The sequence below is a fragment of the Ctenopharyngodon idella genome, chromosome 8 (assembly GCF_019924925.1).
Source record: "Ctenopharyngodon idella isolate HZGC_01 chromosome 8, HZGC01, whole genome shotgun sequence".
In the NCBI taxonomy this organism is placed as follows: Eukaryota; Metazoa; Chordata; class Actinopteri; order Cypriniformes; family Xenocyprididae; genus Ctenopharyngodon; species Ctenopharyngodon idella.
Window position 1 is genome coordinate 26,908,434 of NC_067227.1, and position 15,337 is coordinate 26,923,770.

At 35.1% G+C, this 15,337-nt stretch overlaps 1 protein-coding gene across 1 annotated transcript in view; it reads right to left on the reverse strand.

Annotated features, from left to right (window-relative positions):
• The window catches only part of doc2d (double C2-like domains, delta), a 46,258-nt gene that overhangs the window by 8,571 nt on the left and 22,350 nt on the right, over nt 1-15,337 (reverse strand). Inside the window, exons 8-9 of the mRNA XM_051903310.1 lie at nt 13,035-13,159; nt 26-107 (exon numbers count right to left, since the gene is read on the reverse strand). Coding sequence (XP_051759270.1) covers nt 26-107; nt 13,035-13,159 — 207 coding nt within the window. The remainder of the gene's footprint in view (nt 1-25; nt 108-13,034; nt 13,160-15,337) is intronic.

Here is a 15,337-nt window from a genome sequence, read left to right on the forward strand (position 1 = left end):
CACACCTTTAATGGAAATAGCTGACCTCGTTAAACTCTGGGTTTAGAGTCTTCTTCTTCACTGTGGTTTTGTATTTTGACTTTTTCCCCATGTCAGGCTGCAAAATACTGATAAAGAGAAATAACCAGAAATGAATCATTGCTCTGCAGTGAGAATTTTATAACTTCTAAAACATCAAAGCAAATCATTAGCCTGGTTTGTCTAAAGCTCTCGAAACATCCACAACACAATCAAAACAGAAAAAAAAAACCACACAGGCAAGGGTGTAAGAGCTCATTTTAGAGCATGACAAATTTGAGAGAGAGAGAGAGAGAGAGAGAACAGAGAGAGAGACCTTGTAGAGTGAGGTAGTGATGTTGGGGTGTTGTTTTTGGTGATTCATTCAATCTATTACAGACTGGGAGATGATAATCTCTAATTGAGGATGGATGGAATGAATGGATTGAGAGGGTGTCGGAGGACAGAGGATGCATCCGTAAGGTCTGTGGCTTATGGAGTCATCAGTGGATTACCAATCAGGACTCATTTATTATTCATGGCAGATATCAACCTACACAACATGTTACAGAGTAGAGAGATAGAGAGAGACGTGTGATATGATGCAAGAGACATATTGCCATCTACACAACAAGTTGTGAAATCTGCCTCCGAACCAAAGCAGAGAGGCAGTTACATAGTACAGTTAAATTTATTTAAACAACACTTAAAGTTTGAACAACATGAGATGGGCTGAGAATGAATTGTGCCAGCATGTATTGGCACAGGACATCTGCATTGTTAGAAGCAGATTCATTAAAGAAATTAAACAAATCAGGCAACTGCAATTCACAGACCTGACGCAATGACGATTTGACTACACCAAAATGACATTTGACTACACTGGATAAATGCTTGTTATCTCCATCATTTGATGAATATCTGCTGCTACCATCAATAGGAAATTATCAGAGCATATACAAATACACAATACAAATACAAAAATCTCATTCATTTAAATAATGCAACATTAATTGTGTTAGGCAAACAGCACTAAATGTGAATAATATGTTTCAAAAAATATCTAATCATATATTATATGATTGGGTCAATGACGTGACGGGTCATTTTTTTTGTCCAAAGGCCTTATTAATAATAAAAAACAAAGATATGTCATCCAAAGTATTTAAGGTAGTACAACTAGATCTCTTTTATTGAATCCAAAAAGTTTTAATTATATTTTGCTACATATAAAGGTATTTTAAAGATTTTGAAGTGTCAAAAGGTCAATCGGTGACTTCGGTGATTAATGATTTAAAAATTATGAAATTAAATTAAAATGATGAAAAATGAAATTAATGAAATTAAAATTATGTGTAGAAGTCGTTGCTTTGTTATGAGAAAGAATGCCCGGAAAATGAATTTCACTGATGTCATTCAGAGTAACCAATATAAAGGGACCATTTTGGATCAAGCCATGCGGTCAGTATCATGTGACAGGATGTGAAATCATTCAGACACCTGCAAAGGACCACATGGTCATGAAGCAAAGTAACTAACTCTCTCTTAACTATTTGAAAAATTCATGTTTTCACTTGCTCATACGCATGTCCTGAAACATCAGGTCATACAACCGCTATAAAACATGGAAAATGTTAAAAACTTGTACTAAATATAAATTGTTTAATTGTCCTTTCCTTAGCTAGCTAGCAAGCTAACTAGCTAGCTAGCTAGATATCAGCCTGTTAGCATTGTTTGAAAATTTCGTGACAAAAGCAGTGTTAATTATAAAAACCACATAATCTCATTGTTAACACTTAATAAAACTTATAGCTCCATTATGTTTTTTTACACTTTTAAAAAACCTTGTTCGTTAATGACCCAGTTATAATAATAAATCATTCTAATATAATATAACCAAACTTTAAGAGTGAGTCATTTGCTGAATTCGGAACAACGTCCCTGCAAACTATTCTTGCTATTTCTATCTGCCATAGAAAGATAAATACTGTAGTAGGAGTACTATGCTTGTAGGTTTTTGTCAGTGATTGAGTCATTCAAATCACTTGAATCATTCTTTTCACAGAAAACACTGATTAATTCGGAAACAAAATTAGTTAAAATGTTATATTTTCAATAGACAAATTTCACCGAACATCCACAAATGCAATCTTATTCCAAAGTAGGAATATATGCAGCCATAGATAAATTCTAAGAAGCAGAATTGATTAGTTCATCTCAAGACTGTGTCTTTTAGTGAGAGAATCTGATCATTTCTCACATGACGGATACATAGGTTCTATATAAGAAACAGAAATGATCTGTTCACATCCCAAGTCCCTACTGTGTCTTTGGATCGAAGAAGATGCATCTTTGGATTAAAGATGTTGTGTATGCAGTCACGACAAAATGAACGAATTTGTCTCTGTTATACCCAAGTCATATAAAAGAATCGTCTAAAACGAACAAATCATTCTTGAACGCCTCTCACTACACAATTGTGCGTTGCTCAGAGATGCGCAGTGGCTCTGTAACTATTGTGCCTTAAATTAATGTCTTAATATCAACTTGTTTATTGAACTGTTAAAAGTAACAAAATTAAAAGCAGTATCACATGCAATCGCGCTGTTGGTTTCCATTATATGACAGCTGGATAATATTGACGGATTATCATTAAACACTGAGTATGTTTGGTGCCAGAAATGATTTACCACTGGATGATAACCACGAGACTAATGACTTGCTATTGAAACTATTAATAGATGCTTGAATGGTGATTCAATATAAAATTAGCCAATCTTTAGATATTAATTGACTGATTTGCTGGTTCATGCCTGGATATCAATCAAAAATGAATCAGTAACTTTCACCTAATGGCTTTTAGTCAGAATATTAATGATGTTTTATTTCTGTGTGACAAGTTTTATGTCACTGACAGGATGATTTTGCATCTCTAATGGCTTTTTAATGTGATCCTATTAATTTTTTATTGACATGTCCCGTTATAAGTGTTGGATATTAATTGGTCTATACAGACTCATCATTTAAATTCACAAAATTTTGGGATGTGTTCCCTAACCCCAAGCCTAATGAGTAGACTACACTATGAGAAGTGGGGACCACTTCTCACAGGGTCCGGGACATGTTCCTACGTGGAAAGTTGTGATAAATATATAATTGATTTATCATACTGTTAAAGAGTTGGATGAACTTGATTTAAATGGCAAAACTCACTGATGGTAAGCATGCTAATGTTAGATGTTATTACATTAAACATGAGGCACATAATGTCCTTCTGAAGAAGAGCTGCAGGAAATTTCATTCTTGACACCACGGGGCTCACTTCAGATCTAACCCTAAGGAGACAACTGTCTTCATCTGATAATTAAAAGAATAACTGTCATCTTAGAAGAGCCTGTCTGCAATGACAAATGTCAGTCCTGAATGAAAGAAGGAATTTGGCACGGACAGAATGTTTACGCCTACAACGAGAGTATTGGAAGTCATCATGTAGTGAGGGCAAATTCAGATGAATAAGAATGACATTTTCAGTATGTTAACCCCTGTCTATTCAGTCCTAGTCATACATAGCTACATTATTTCTTGAAGCAATTCAGTTCATAACAGGCATGGTGAAACATGAAAAAACATTCTACTTAATATTTACATATTAAAGCTGAAGTGTGTCATTTGTAATTAGTGCAAGCAGCATTAAATTAGTGCGTGTAATTACGCATGAACTTATAAACTGTATACCTTAAATGCAATGCAAGTTGTTTTGCTTCTGCCAAATGCATAAATGTAAAAGTAATTTCTGTGCCACTAGTGCCACCGAATGGAACTGTGTACAAGTTGAATTTTTTTTTTCCAAAAATCATCAAATTATATCTAAATAGACATTATTAATAAAATACTTGCTGAAAATTGACCTACCACTAATGCCTCAGAAGTGCATATCCAAAGAACACTTTACTCTGATGAGGCAATGGGAGAGTCATCATATTTATAACGGTGGGAATCAGTGATGCAGATGACGGTCACATGACAAAGCCAACATGAAGTATGTACTGTAGGATGTAGTATGTCCAGATTGAATTCTACACACACATGCATAATTAATTAAAACTAAAACTTTCACTAGTGTTCAAAAGTTCAGGGTGGGTAAGATTGGTAACACTTTATTATAGGGTCTTTCAACTAGTTGCTTATTAGCATGCATATTACTAGAATATTGGCTATTTATTAGTACTTATTAAGCAAATATTAATGCCTTATTCTGCATGATCTTATTCTACATTCTTAATCTTACCCAATACCTAAAATTAACAACTACCTTACTAACTATTAATAAGCAGTAAATTAGGAGTTTATTGAGGGAAAAGTCATAGTAAATAGTTTATATGTGTTCCCTATACTAAGTGTTTTTTTTTATGTTTTTGAAAGAAGTCTCTTATGCTCACCAAGGCTACATTTATTTGATCAAAAAACACAGTAAAGAGTATTATTTATTACAATTTAAAATAAATTCTTCTAATTAAATATATTTATTCCTGTGATGCATCATTACTCCAGTCTTCAGTGTCATTCTAATATGCTGATTTTCTGCTCAAGAAACATTTCTTATCACAACTGAAAACGGTTGTGCTTGCTTAAAGTTGTCAATGAATTGAGAAATCAACTTTTCCTTGAGCTTTTCACATATATGAGGTCATCGTACTATAAGAATATCCTGTAATTTTTAGAACTGAAAACTTCCTTGTTAGTCCAATAAAAGCTTTTATTGACACCAGGCCCAGCAAACGATCCGTCCCGAAACGTGCCTATCTGTGTCATAGATAGGTGAAAAGTCACCACCGCAGAAAAAAAAAAAAAAAAAAAAATCAACGCCTACTTCATCATTGCAACATTAGCCCCGCCCACTGGCGTGTTAGTGAGATGAGGAGGAGAGAAGAGCGTTACATGACAAAAATAACATTACCTTTCAAAGGATCCTAATGCTAGGAATATGGTTATTTATTTTCAAAAATGTGAATGTCTCAGTTGAGCTTTATTTATTTGTATTTGGTACATTTCACTGTGGATTCTTTGGTAAGTCAATCGCATTTCAGCGCAGGCTTTGCAAACAGACTTTTATGATATGGACTCAACAGTAATGCAACAACACGTAAGTAACTGTGTTAATTCTAATGCCTGATCTGATTTGTAATGATTCATGTACAGTCAGATGTTCTTTGTCTGTGTTAGTAAATCAAGCCAGTGACTAAACAGTCAACTTCACATCGTTTCTCTTAGTAGGATGGAAATAATCTGTTATTTAAACAGTGATTAAATTATATACAGAAAGCGATCAAAGAACGCCTGCTTTACAATCACAATCAAACAGCGTGAGTTTATCAGTGACTGAGTTCTGGACTCGCGCCAAAACTCCCATTTTATTCAACGAATCTCTTATTTACATTGTGTTCGCACTGTTAGTTATGATGAAAGCATTCCTTATTGTGCAGAAATTGAGTTGCAATCAAGAGATCACTGCTTTCATGCACTCAACATGTCTGTGATCGGCTACAATGTTCATCACTGCAACTTTTCATGCCCTGATCTAAATATAATGCCATAGATCTAAATGTAATGCTACACTGTAAACCCAAATAAGTTGGGCTAACTTAAAAAACTTGAGGTAATCAGTTACATTAAATTTTTTGAGTTATGATGTTCCTAATTTTAAATAAGCAGAACTATCAAGTTTTGAATTTGTAGTACTCATGCATGTTAATTGCTCCTAACTTGAAGTACTGAGTTAGCTAACTCATACATTTTGATAGCAATTAACATAAAATGTAGTTAATTAACTTTTATTTTGAGTTCTTGCAAATCAAATGAGTTATTTACTTCACTGTAAACCCTAATAAGAAAATTCAGAAAATGCTAACTTGCTAATTTTTTAACGTTAACAATAGCATGGTATAGCACTTACTGAATGAGTACAGCAACTTAAACCAAGCAGTATGTGCCATGATGGTAACTCTCCAAAAACTCACATTAACAGAAACTCTTCTAAATTAGCATAACCAAACAATAATCACTACTAAATCTCCCTTACCATTAATCTTGCACAATAACACTTAATTTTAGCATTTACTCTCCATTTCGAGTGCCATGGGCAAAGCATGCTGGGAAACAGAAATCCCAGCCCAGTTTCAGTTAAACTTAAGTTAGTCTAAATTAAAAGAAATGAGTTCATACAACTCAAAACGATGAAATAGTTCAGTTTACTTGAAATATGTCAGTACTGTGAACTCAAAAGAAAAAGAAAGTGCTAAATACTCGTAACAATTAATTTAACTGAACTTATTTGTTCAATTTAAGTTTGTCCTACTCAAACCAATTAAGTATTTTGAGAGTTAGGGTTTAAAGTTTATAATCAACACTTTTCATGATTAGTTAACCTTGAGAGCTGTAATAGTAAAAATGTGGTAAAAGTTTTCAAGAGAGTAATCTTAGCTATTTCATATGCAAAGATGTAAGCCAATCACAGCAGTGGGCGTTTACACTGAAGTCTCTCACAGCAGACACGCCCCTTAAAACAGAGTGTCAAATAAGAGGGCTAAAATCAGGGTAGGAAAAATGCCTTTTATTTCTAAATTATGACAATTTTTTTAACGTAAAAAGCATACTAACATAATAAGTGCACCCCAGAAAATATTATAAAACAATGCCATTAATCCCATCTTCCATTAATTAAACTGATAGTCCTGCCCCTAAGTCACGCCATTGCTTAAGCCAATGTTGCGGTGTTGGGATGCTCAGATTGCTGAAACAAACAGAGAAATGTTCTGAAAGCACCACAGAGTCCCAGCGTTGACATTTTTCCTGGAAATCAACCTGGTATAGTTGACGCTGCACACTGAACTGAGATAGGAGAGTATTTTAACATCAAGAAAATTACACACTTCAGCTTTAACGTGCACCTGCATCCATGTATCTGAATTAGTCACTAATGACATTTTGACTTAATCGTTTCTGCAATTAGTGTAAAACGCACATTCAAGTCTGTGCATGATGCCAAGTGTCTGAATAAACATTCGAATGTGAGCCTAAATGTCTCAGTGTGGCAACAAGTTCAGATAAAAGCGGAACTATTGAAATTGTGTCCCGTGTAATGACATTAATTAGAGCATGTGCAATAATATCTGCATTCCCTTGTCTGTTCTAATTATGTGGTGATGCCGAGGGCCAGATGAAAATAGAGCTGAACTCTACAGGGTCTCATTCATAATCATTGCATACACACACATGCACACACAATCTGAAAAGTGGAGGCATATCTAAATCTCATCAGCCTCTCTAAATACACATTAGAAACATCATCAGTTTTAAATGCCTAGTTGCCACGGATACACTCATGTGATAAAGTACGTGAAGGCATAAAACTAAACTTTCCATAAACAGCTTTGTAGTGGCAGATATGATGTGAATATATAAAAAAATCTGCATATTTTTGTTAAAAGACGGTTTTTCTTCTCTGCTGTTGTTCATGTCTTCGCTCCCCAGGAAGTTTACTTTCTGTCAGCAGCTCAGCGCAACTGTGCCAGGCGCACTTGAGTCATGAATATTAATTGTTAGGTGTTGTTCGCCCTAACTGATTTGCTGAAAGGCAGACGTTCGTGAATGCTAGCCTCAGCTGGATTATCGTTTTCCGTTGGTGTGTTTGTTCACTATCAAAGCAACCGATTGACAGAGGCTTCTGCAATATGAGATAAGAATTGACCCTATTTACTTTTTTAATAAACATTTCTGTTCTATTTATTGGTGCATGTTATTCGAAAGAAAAACATCATAATCTTTAAACAAGACTCTGCTTCTGAAACATCTTTCCATTTTGGCTAATGTCAACAAACTAATCATTTCCAACAACCTGTCATGATGAAGAGATTATGATCTAATCAAGTATCATAGAATATCCTGTTTTACAAGGAAATGCATCACATGATGGAAGTAAAATGGTTTGTAAATGTGTTTTTATCAACTTTCAAGTCATCTCTTTTTTCATATTTACAGCCTAAGAAAATAAATCTCTTTAAAGTATAAAGATTATCAGATAATCTCCCAAAAAGGGGATGAATTTAGCAATTTGTGCAAAGTGTTTTCCTCTGTACAGACACAATCTCTGCTGAAGATAATTAACTAATCACTGATTGCTTTAAAAATTATTTTATTGAACGGAAAGGCTACATCTACAAATGAGCCGCTTGGTTAATTACATTTGAAATGTTTCGAATACATCTCCGATATCGAAATTTCATTCCTGAATTTCTCTGAAAATGCCTGTAGCCTTGCCTTGGCCACACACTGATTAAATAGTCTTCCTTCTAGCAATCTGGATATGGTGATTACATTCACATACAGAGAGCAGAGAAAGAGAGTTGTGGGTAAGCTTCCCTGCCTAAGCCTTTTCTGTTAAAACCAGACACTCTGTTGTCTGAGAAAAACATCTCAACGGAGAAAAAAAACATGTGAATGTCACTAGCTGCCCCCCTCCAAATATAGAGATTTAGTTTCGATTTAGTTTCTCTTTCCTCCTATGGAACGACTACAGTATTGATTGGCCCCTAGTTCCCCTCTAAAGTTAATCCTTACTTGTGTCTAGTTTCATGTTCCCTCTATTACAGACTAAGCCAGTCCAGGACTCAACAATAACGATGGTCTGCTGACCTGGGGCCAGTCTGAGAGAGTTAGCTGGCTGGCTGACACTGATGAAGTCGAGACGACATTGAGAGAATGACTTGACTGGGAAGCATCTGTTAAAAAGTGTGCATGAAATCAAAATTGACAACTCTTATTTTTTTATGGAATAATGTAGTATTTATTATCAATAATTTATTCGTGCACTTCATTATTTTTTTAAAATTCATGTGCCTTCGTAATCTTTAATCAAAAACATTAACCTGCTCTCCCCCTCAAAACGACTCATCGTCTCTTCCTGTCACATGCTATGGCGCGAGAGCGGAGCTATCTGGAACTGCCAGCAGATCCAGTCACGTAAGGGGTAAATGCTGTTGCTGGGGTAAGCTGATGCTTCACTTTATAGAGATCAATGCATTAACCACCGCTAATGCCAGTCAACATTGAAAGGAACCTGATGGAGGACACGTTCAGTCAGTAAGGCTGCGTGTCCACAGGAGCAGAGCAAGCGCTCAGAGCGTTTTTAGATTCATTCCTATTCCTTTCATAGGAATAAACCGAAAACGCTCGCTCCGCACCAACAGACACGCACCGTCAGTCAGTCAGTGTCTCTCGCTGTTTAGTGCCGTTGACTGTTCTCGTCATCCTCAATAAATAAGGTTCTTACAGTAACGTGAGGGTGCTAGCAGTGAGTCCGGTGGAGAGAAATCCCCAAATGGGCATTCATCTCCATTTTGTTAGCAACGCCCAACTTTCAACGATCCAATCAATTCCCAAAGATGCCGTTTCACTTGGATAGACGTCACAGTAGAGAAAAAAAGACAATCGCAACTTCTGCTTCATGCTGACTTTAAAAATGACAAACCAATTAGTAATGTTTTGTATCATATGCCATCGTTTTAAAACAAAAGTGTATTTATGAATTTAGCTGTAATGGAGTTTATTCATAGAATCATAGCAAAATAATTTTGAGATGTTAAATGCACTGTAAAAAATGATCATGATTTTAACAGTAAAAGACTGAAAATACTACGGTGTAATTGGTTTACAGAAAGTTTCTGTACTATATACAGTGAATAACTGTAATAGATCTAACCGTATATTTTACAGTAAAATAGCATTTAATTTACAGTTTTTGGAAGTGAAAAATAACAAGTCATTATATAATTTACAGTGAAAAAACGTAAATTGACATTCCCACAATTCCCTGCATGACACTTCACATTTGATGTATTTTCGTTGACATTACTGTTTCATCTTAGTTTTTCTTCATTTTTTCTAATCAGTTGTGTACATTAAGGTTTTATGTTACATCTATTGTTGTTAAATCAATGTTTATTGCATTTTTTAATGCCATGTGTGTTACCATGATGGTGTTTAGTGTTTGTGTGAATGACAGTGTGTGAATCTTCTATATATTAGTAATGTCCTTCTCAGCTTGTGGAAAGGCTGCTTGTGATGAGCTTTGATTCATCATGTGACTCTCATCACCACTGTGTTTGGTGGTTGTCAGTGTATTACAAAAGGTACAAAACAGATATTAGTACTTCAAAATAACATTATATCAGTTAATGAAATATGTTTTTTTTTACTGTAAATTTAAGTGAATTCTGTAAAACCTAAAATGTTGCTACCATATTTTTTACAGTAAAATTTCTGGCAACTACAGCTGCCGTTTTTTTTACCGTAAATTTAACAGATTTATTTTTTACAGTGTGTAAAATAAACCGTTATGAACGTAATTATTACAATATAAACCTTTAAATTATACGGATTTGAACTGTAAAATAGACAGTATATTAAGTGCTGTCCCGTAAAATCTAAAATGTTGCTACCGTATTTTTTACGGTAATGTTCTGGCAACCACAGCTGCCGTTTTTTTATTGTAAATTTTACGGGTTTTTTTTTTTTTTTTTTTTTTTTTTTTTACAGTGTGTAATTGTTTTTCATAAGGAAAATGGGTAATAAAAATATAAATATTAAAAAAATCTGCCACATAAAAACAGAAAAAAATCAGATAAACATAAAAAATAAAAATACATTAAACAAATTAGAAAAATGTTTGAAAAAAATTTAGAAAAAAATTTAGAAGAAAAACATGAATTTATAGCTGTCATGGATTTTATTCATTTAATTATAGCTGTATAATTTCCAGATAGTTAACATTAGTTAAAACGCAGCTTTGTTTCTTTAGTAGAACACAAATGAAGATTTTTAACTCCAACCGTTGTGGTCTGTCAGTCGTATTATGCATTGAAACGGTAACACCATCTATGAGAATAAAAAAAACATGCACAAACAAATCCAAATTAAACCCTGCGGCTCGTGATGACACATTGATGTCCTAAGACACGAAACGATCGGTTCGCAAGGCAGTTGGACATAGTGGTGTATTAGAGGTAAAAAATGATATAAATACTGTTCGGTTTCTTGCACAAACCGATCGTTTCTTGTCTTAGGACATCAATGTGTCGTCACGAGCCGCAGGGTTTAATTTGGATTTGTTTGTGCTTGTTTTTTTATTCTCATAGATGGTGTTACCGTTTCAATGCATTATACGACTGACAGACCACAACGGTTGGAGTTAAAAATCATCATTTGTGTTCCACTAAAGAAACAAAGTCACCTACATCTTGGATGCCCTGGGGGTAAGCAGATAAACATCAAATTTTCATTTTTGGGTGAACTATCCCTTTAAGCCTTACTGACCCATTTTACAATTTATGTACATACAAATTACATAAATGAGCTAATTAGTGACACTGATAACACTTGTTTTTCACATTATTGGTATATTCCAATTATGTCATGCTATGTTAGTTTTCCAGAATCCATTTAATAATTACAATTAAAGCCTTTATTGCTATTAAAAAGACAAGAGTGACTGATGCAGAAAATCCAGTCTAATAAAACGACAGTGCTGCTTCAATAAATCCCAGCTAAATCCAGCCATAACTGGAATCAACCTCAGCGGACAAAAAGACAAATAACATCTGGTCCAGCGGTCACAATGCACAAACAACCCAGCATCCAAACAAGCCTCTGCCATACTGTCATACATGTCATGAGAGATAGAGTCAAAATCTCCACCTTATCCTAAACTATATTGACAAGCCTAGTCCTAAACAAGCACTAAAGCACCTGTCACACACAAATGCACACGCACACTCCCAGCAGTCTATCCTGCTGTATAAAAGCAGTCCACTCTCCAACAATAGATTTCCACTGCTCTACTGAGCCCATCAGTGCCTGTAACTGGCACGATAAACAAGGAAATCCTATCTCCTCGGAGCAGATAGCCGGAAAAAAACTCCTCTCCATCACACTACACATCAAAATACATCCACGATAAGAATGAACAGGACCCCATAGACAGGAAAAGAGTGGTCCAAGATTTATGCATGCTTTATCAGGAGAGAGAGAGAGCGAGGAATGGATAGAGTTGAGAAGAAGCAGTATGGCAAATGATAAAAGAGCATTGCTGTGATGGGAAGCTGAGGGTGGGAAGCTAAAGCTGAGAGAGCAAGATTAAAAAAAAAAAAAAGCAACACGAGTTTTTTTTGGGAATTTCCGCTTGCCTCTTGACTCTCTGCATCCATCTCTATGCCCCATTAATTCTCTCTGCCTCCAAATAAAATCTTATTGTGTGGGTGGACTTTGAATTATTCTTCACAAGAACCCACAGGGGGATAAATTATGATCAACCGGAGGTACAGAGAGAAATAAATCACCTTGAAATGAAATCCATGATGCTAACTAGGAGGAGGGCGATGCCAATGAATTGAGCCATAACACAGTTACATGTACTTGCGTTGGTCTGATGCTGTGCTACGCAATGATTCAAGGGAGGATGAAACAAAATTGTGCTTGTTAAAACTTGCTTTTTTTGATCATAATAAATGTGAAAATTAAATAAAGGCTGTGAAAATGATAATCATGCCCACCGCTGACTCACTACAGGAGCCCTGGGGATTGTGCTAATTTGCTTTAACTCTATTTGAACAACATTGGTGCTTTGAGGTACCGATTACAACATTAGCTTCACTCGTGTGGGGTTGTAGGCTCAAATCATCACCCAGCCCACGGGTCTTATCTCAAACTTCTGAAAAAAACAACAAAACAAAACATAAAAACAGTCCGTTTGATGATCTGATTCATATTGCGCCCAAAGCTGGAAAGCCTTTTTTTAATCTGGTTTAATCTGATTGGCTGGCTTTTTATGGAATTTTTAAATGCCAAAATAGGCATTTGGACTAAAAGCTTCCACTTTATTTTTGGCCTAGAGGGAAGTGTAACCCCATCCGCCTCTTTTATCAATTCCTGTCACTTTGCCACTGTCCACTCTGAAAAAACGTGGCAAAAAAACAAAGACTCACATTTTGACAAAGGGGTCAGAGTAGCCATTCGAATCCATGGCGGCCAGGTGGGCACAGCGAATAATTCCCACAACCAGAGAACTCTTCTCTGTGGCATACAGCAGAGAGACCAGGATACGGCCACGCTAGACAAACAGAGAAAGAGAAAGTCGGCTTGCTTCCACTGATCAATATTCAGACCATCAATAATACATTAAACAATATATGTCAGTAGGGCACAATGGGACTAAAGCCCCCTTAAGGATAATGTGATTGTTTTTTTGGTTCTAAAATAATGATGACAGAAAAATATTTCTTTTTATTATATACAGATGGAGTAACAAAATTTGTGTAAAAAGAAATTTTAATAAAAAAGGAAATTTTACCCCAAGTGTGGAGTAAAGGCTATATTGATATGGTGTTGATATACAGTAGAGGCAATTGCAATTTAAAGGGATAGTTCACCCAAAAATGAAAATTCTGTCACCATCTACTTGCCCTCAAGTTGTTCCAAACCTGTATACATTTATTTTTTCTGCTGAATACAAAGGACGATATTTGGAAGAATGTTTGTAATCAAGCAGATCTCGCCCCCCCCATTGACTGCAATAGTAGGAAAAAAACGTACTATGAAGGGGGGGGGGACCTGCTTGGTTACAAACATTCTTCCAAATATCTTCCTTTGAGTACAGCAGAACAAAGAAATGTATACAGGTTTGGAACAACTTCAGGGCAAGTAGATGGTGACAGAATTTTCATTTTTGGATGAACTATCCCTTTACGTTTTAAATACTTCAGATATAGCAAGATATTTGAGTAACATATATGTGTGTGTGTATATATATATATATATATATATATATATATATATATATATATATATATATATATATATATATATAAGGTATATATTTAAACCCTATCAGTAAGACATGAAAAGTACCAATTTTCTATTCATTTAATATATAAAACTAAATAACTAATTTTAGTAAATGAAAAGCATGCATATTGGAGCTACAATGTTAGTACAGGCAAAAATTATAAGAATTTTGTTTTTAAAAACAATAGCATTCAAAAGTTTGGGGTCAGTCAGATTTTTTTATTTAGATTACTTTATTAAGCAAGGATGCATCAAATTGATCAAAAGCGACAGCAAGACATTCATAATGTCTAACTTTTGAAATGTTATTTCTATTTTGAATAAATGCTGTTCTTTTCAACTTTCTGTGCATCAGAAGGGCTTTTCACACTTGAAGTAGTTAACCCTGGGTCATTCTAAACCCCTGGTAAATGAAATCCTGGGTTATCTTTATTCACGTTTCACACTGCTCATACTATACCCGGGGTTAACAGTTAATCCTGGGTATTCATAAGCTACCGTTTCTCACTGCACATTCCATAAACCCCAGGATAAAGTCCTTCGCATATTTGCGGTGTCAGTGTCACTGACTGGACAAACGCAGCACGTGACCTGTTTATATAAAGGCATTACGCGTCCTCATATTACACATTGCTGCTGACTATAATATCAAGTTTTTGTTCTGAGTGAACTTTTCGAACTATAAAGGTAAGAATGATGGTCTCTTCTTCACTCCAATTGTTGCATTTTCCGTCGCCGTTTGACATTTTTCCTATCATACACAGAAACAACTGTTTATACATCACACGGCGTTTCGGTGACTGCCCAAAGCACATGAATATAAGACACGTGATTGGTTGTTGGTTGCTAAGCATCTAATTGTAACATTCTAACACCGCAACAGCGGTGCTAACCCTGCTCCAGAGCAGTGTAAAAAGCGGTGCTAACCCCGCATCTAAATTACAAGTGTGAAATGCTCCTTTACCTGGGGTTAAAAGCGGTGTTTAGAATGACGATAACCCGGGGTTAAGTGCAGTGTGAAAAGCCCTAAAGAATCCTGAAAAAAATACATCAGTTTCCAGAAAAAAATATTAAGTAGCACAACCGTTTTCAACATTGATAATAAAAAGAAATGTTTCTTCAGCATCAAATCAGCACATTAGCTTTGCCATCACAGGAATACAAATAATTTTACATAAATTAAAATAGAAGTTTTTTAAACTGTAATATTTTTTAATCAAATAATTGCATCCTTGCATTAAGTGTGGGTGAGCATAAGAGGTATTCTTTCAAAAACATTATTGACTCCAAACTTTTGAACAGTAGTGTAAGCACATACTTTGTCAGCAAAGGATGTACAGATTATCTTTTGGCTTTTTATATCCTATTATACTGCATTTAGTAAGTGAACACTGTACACAATATTAGTACAGGCAAAAATGATAAGAATGTTATTTTAAAATAT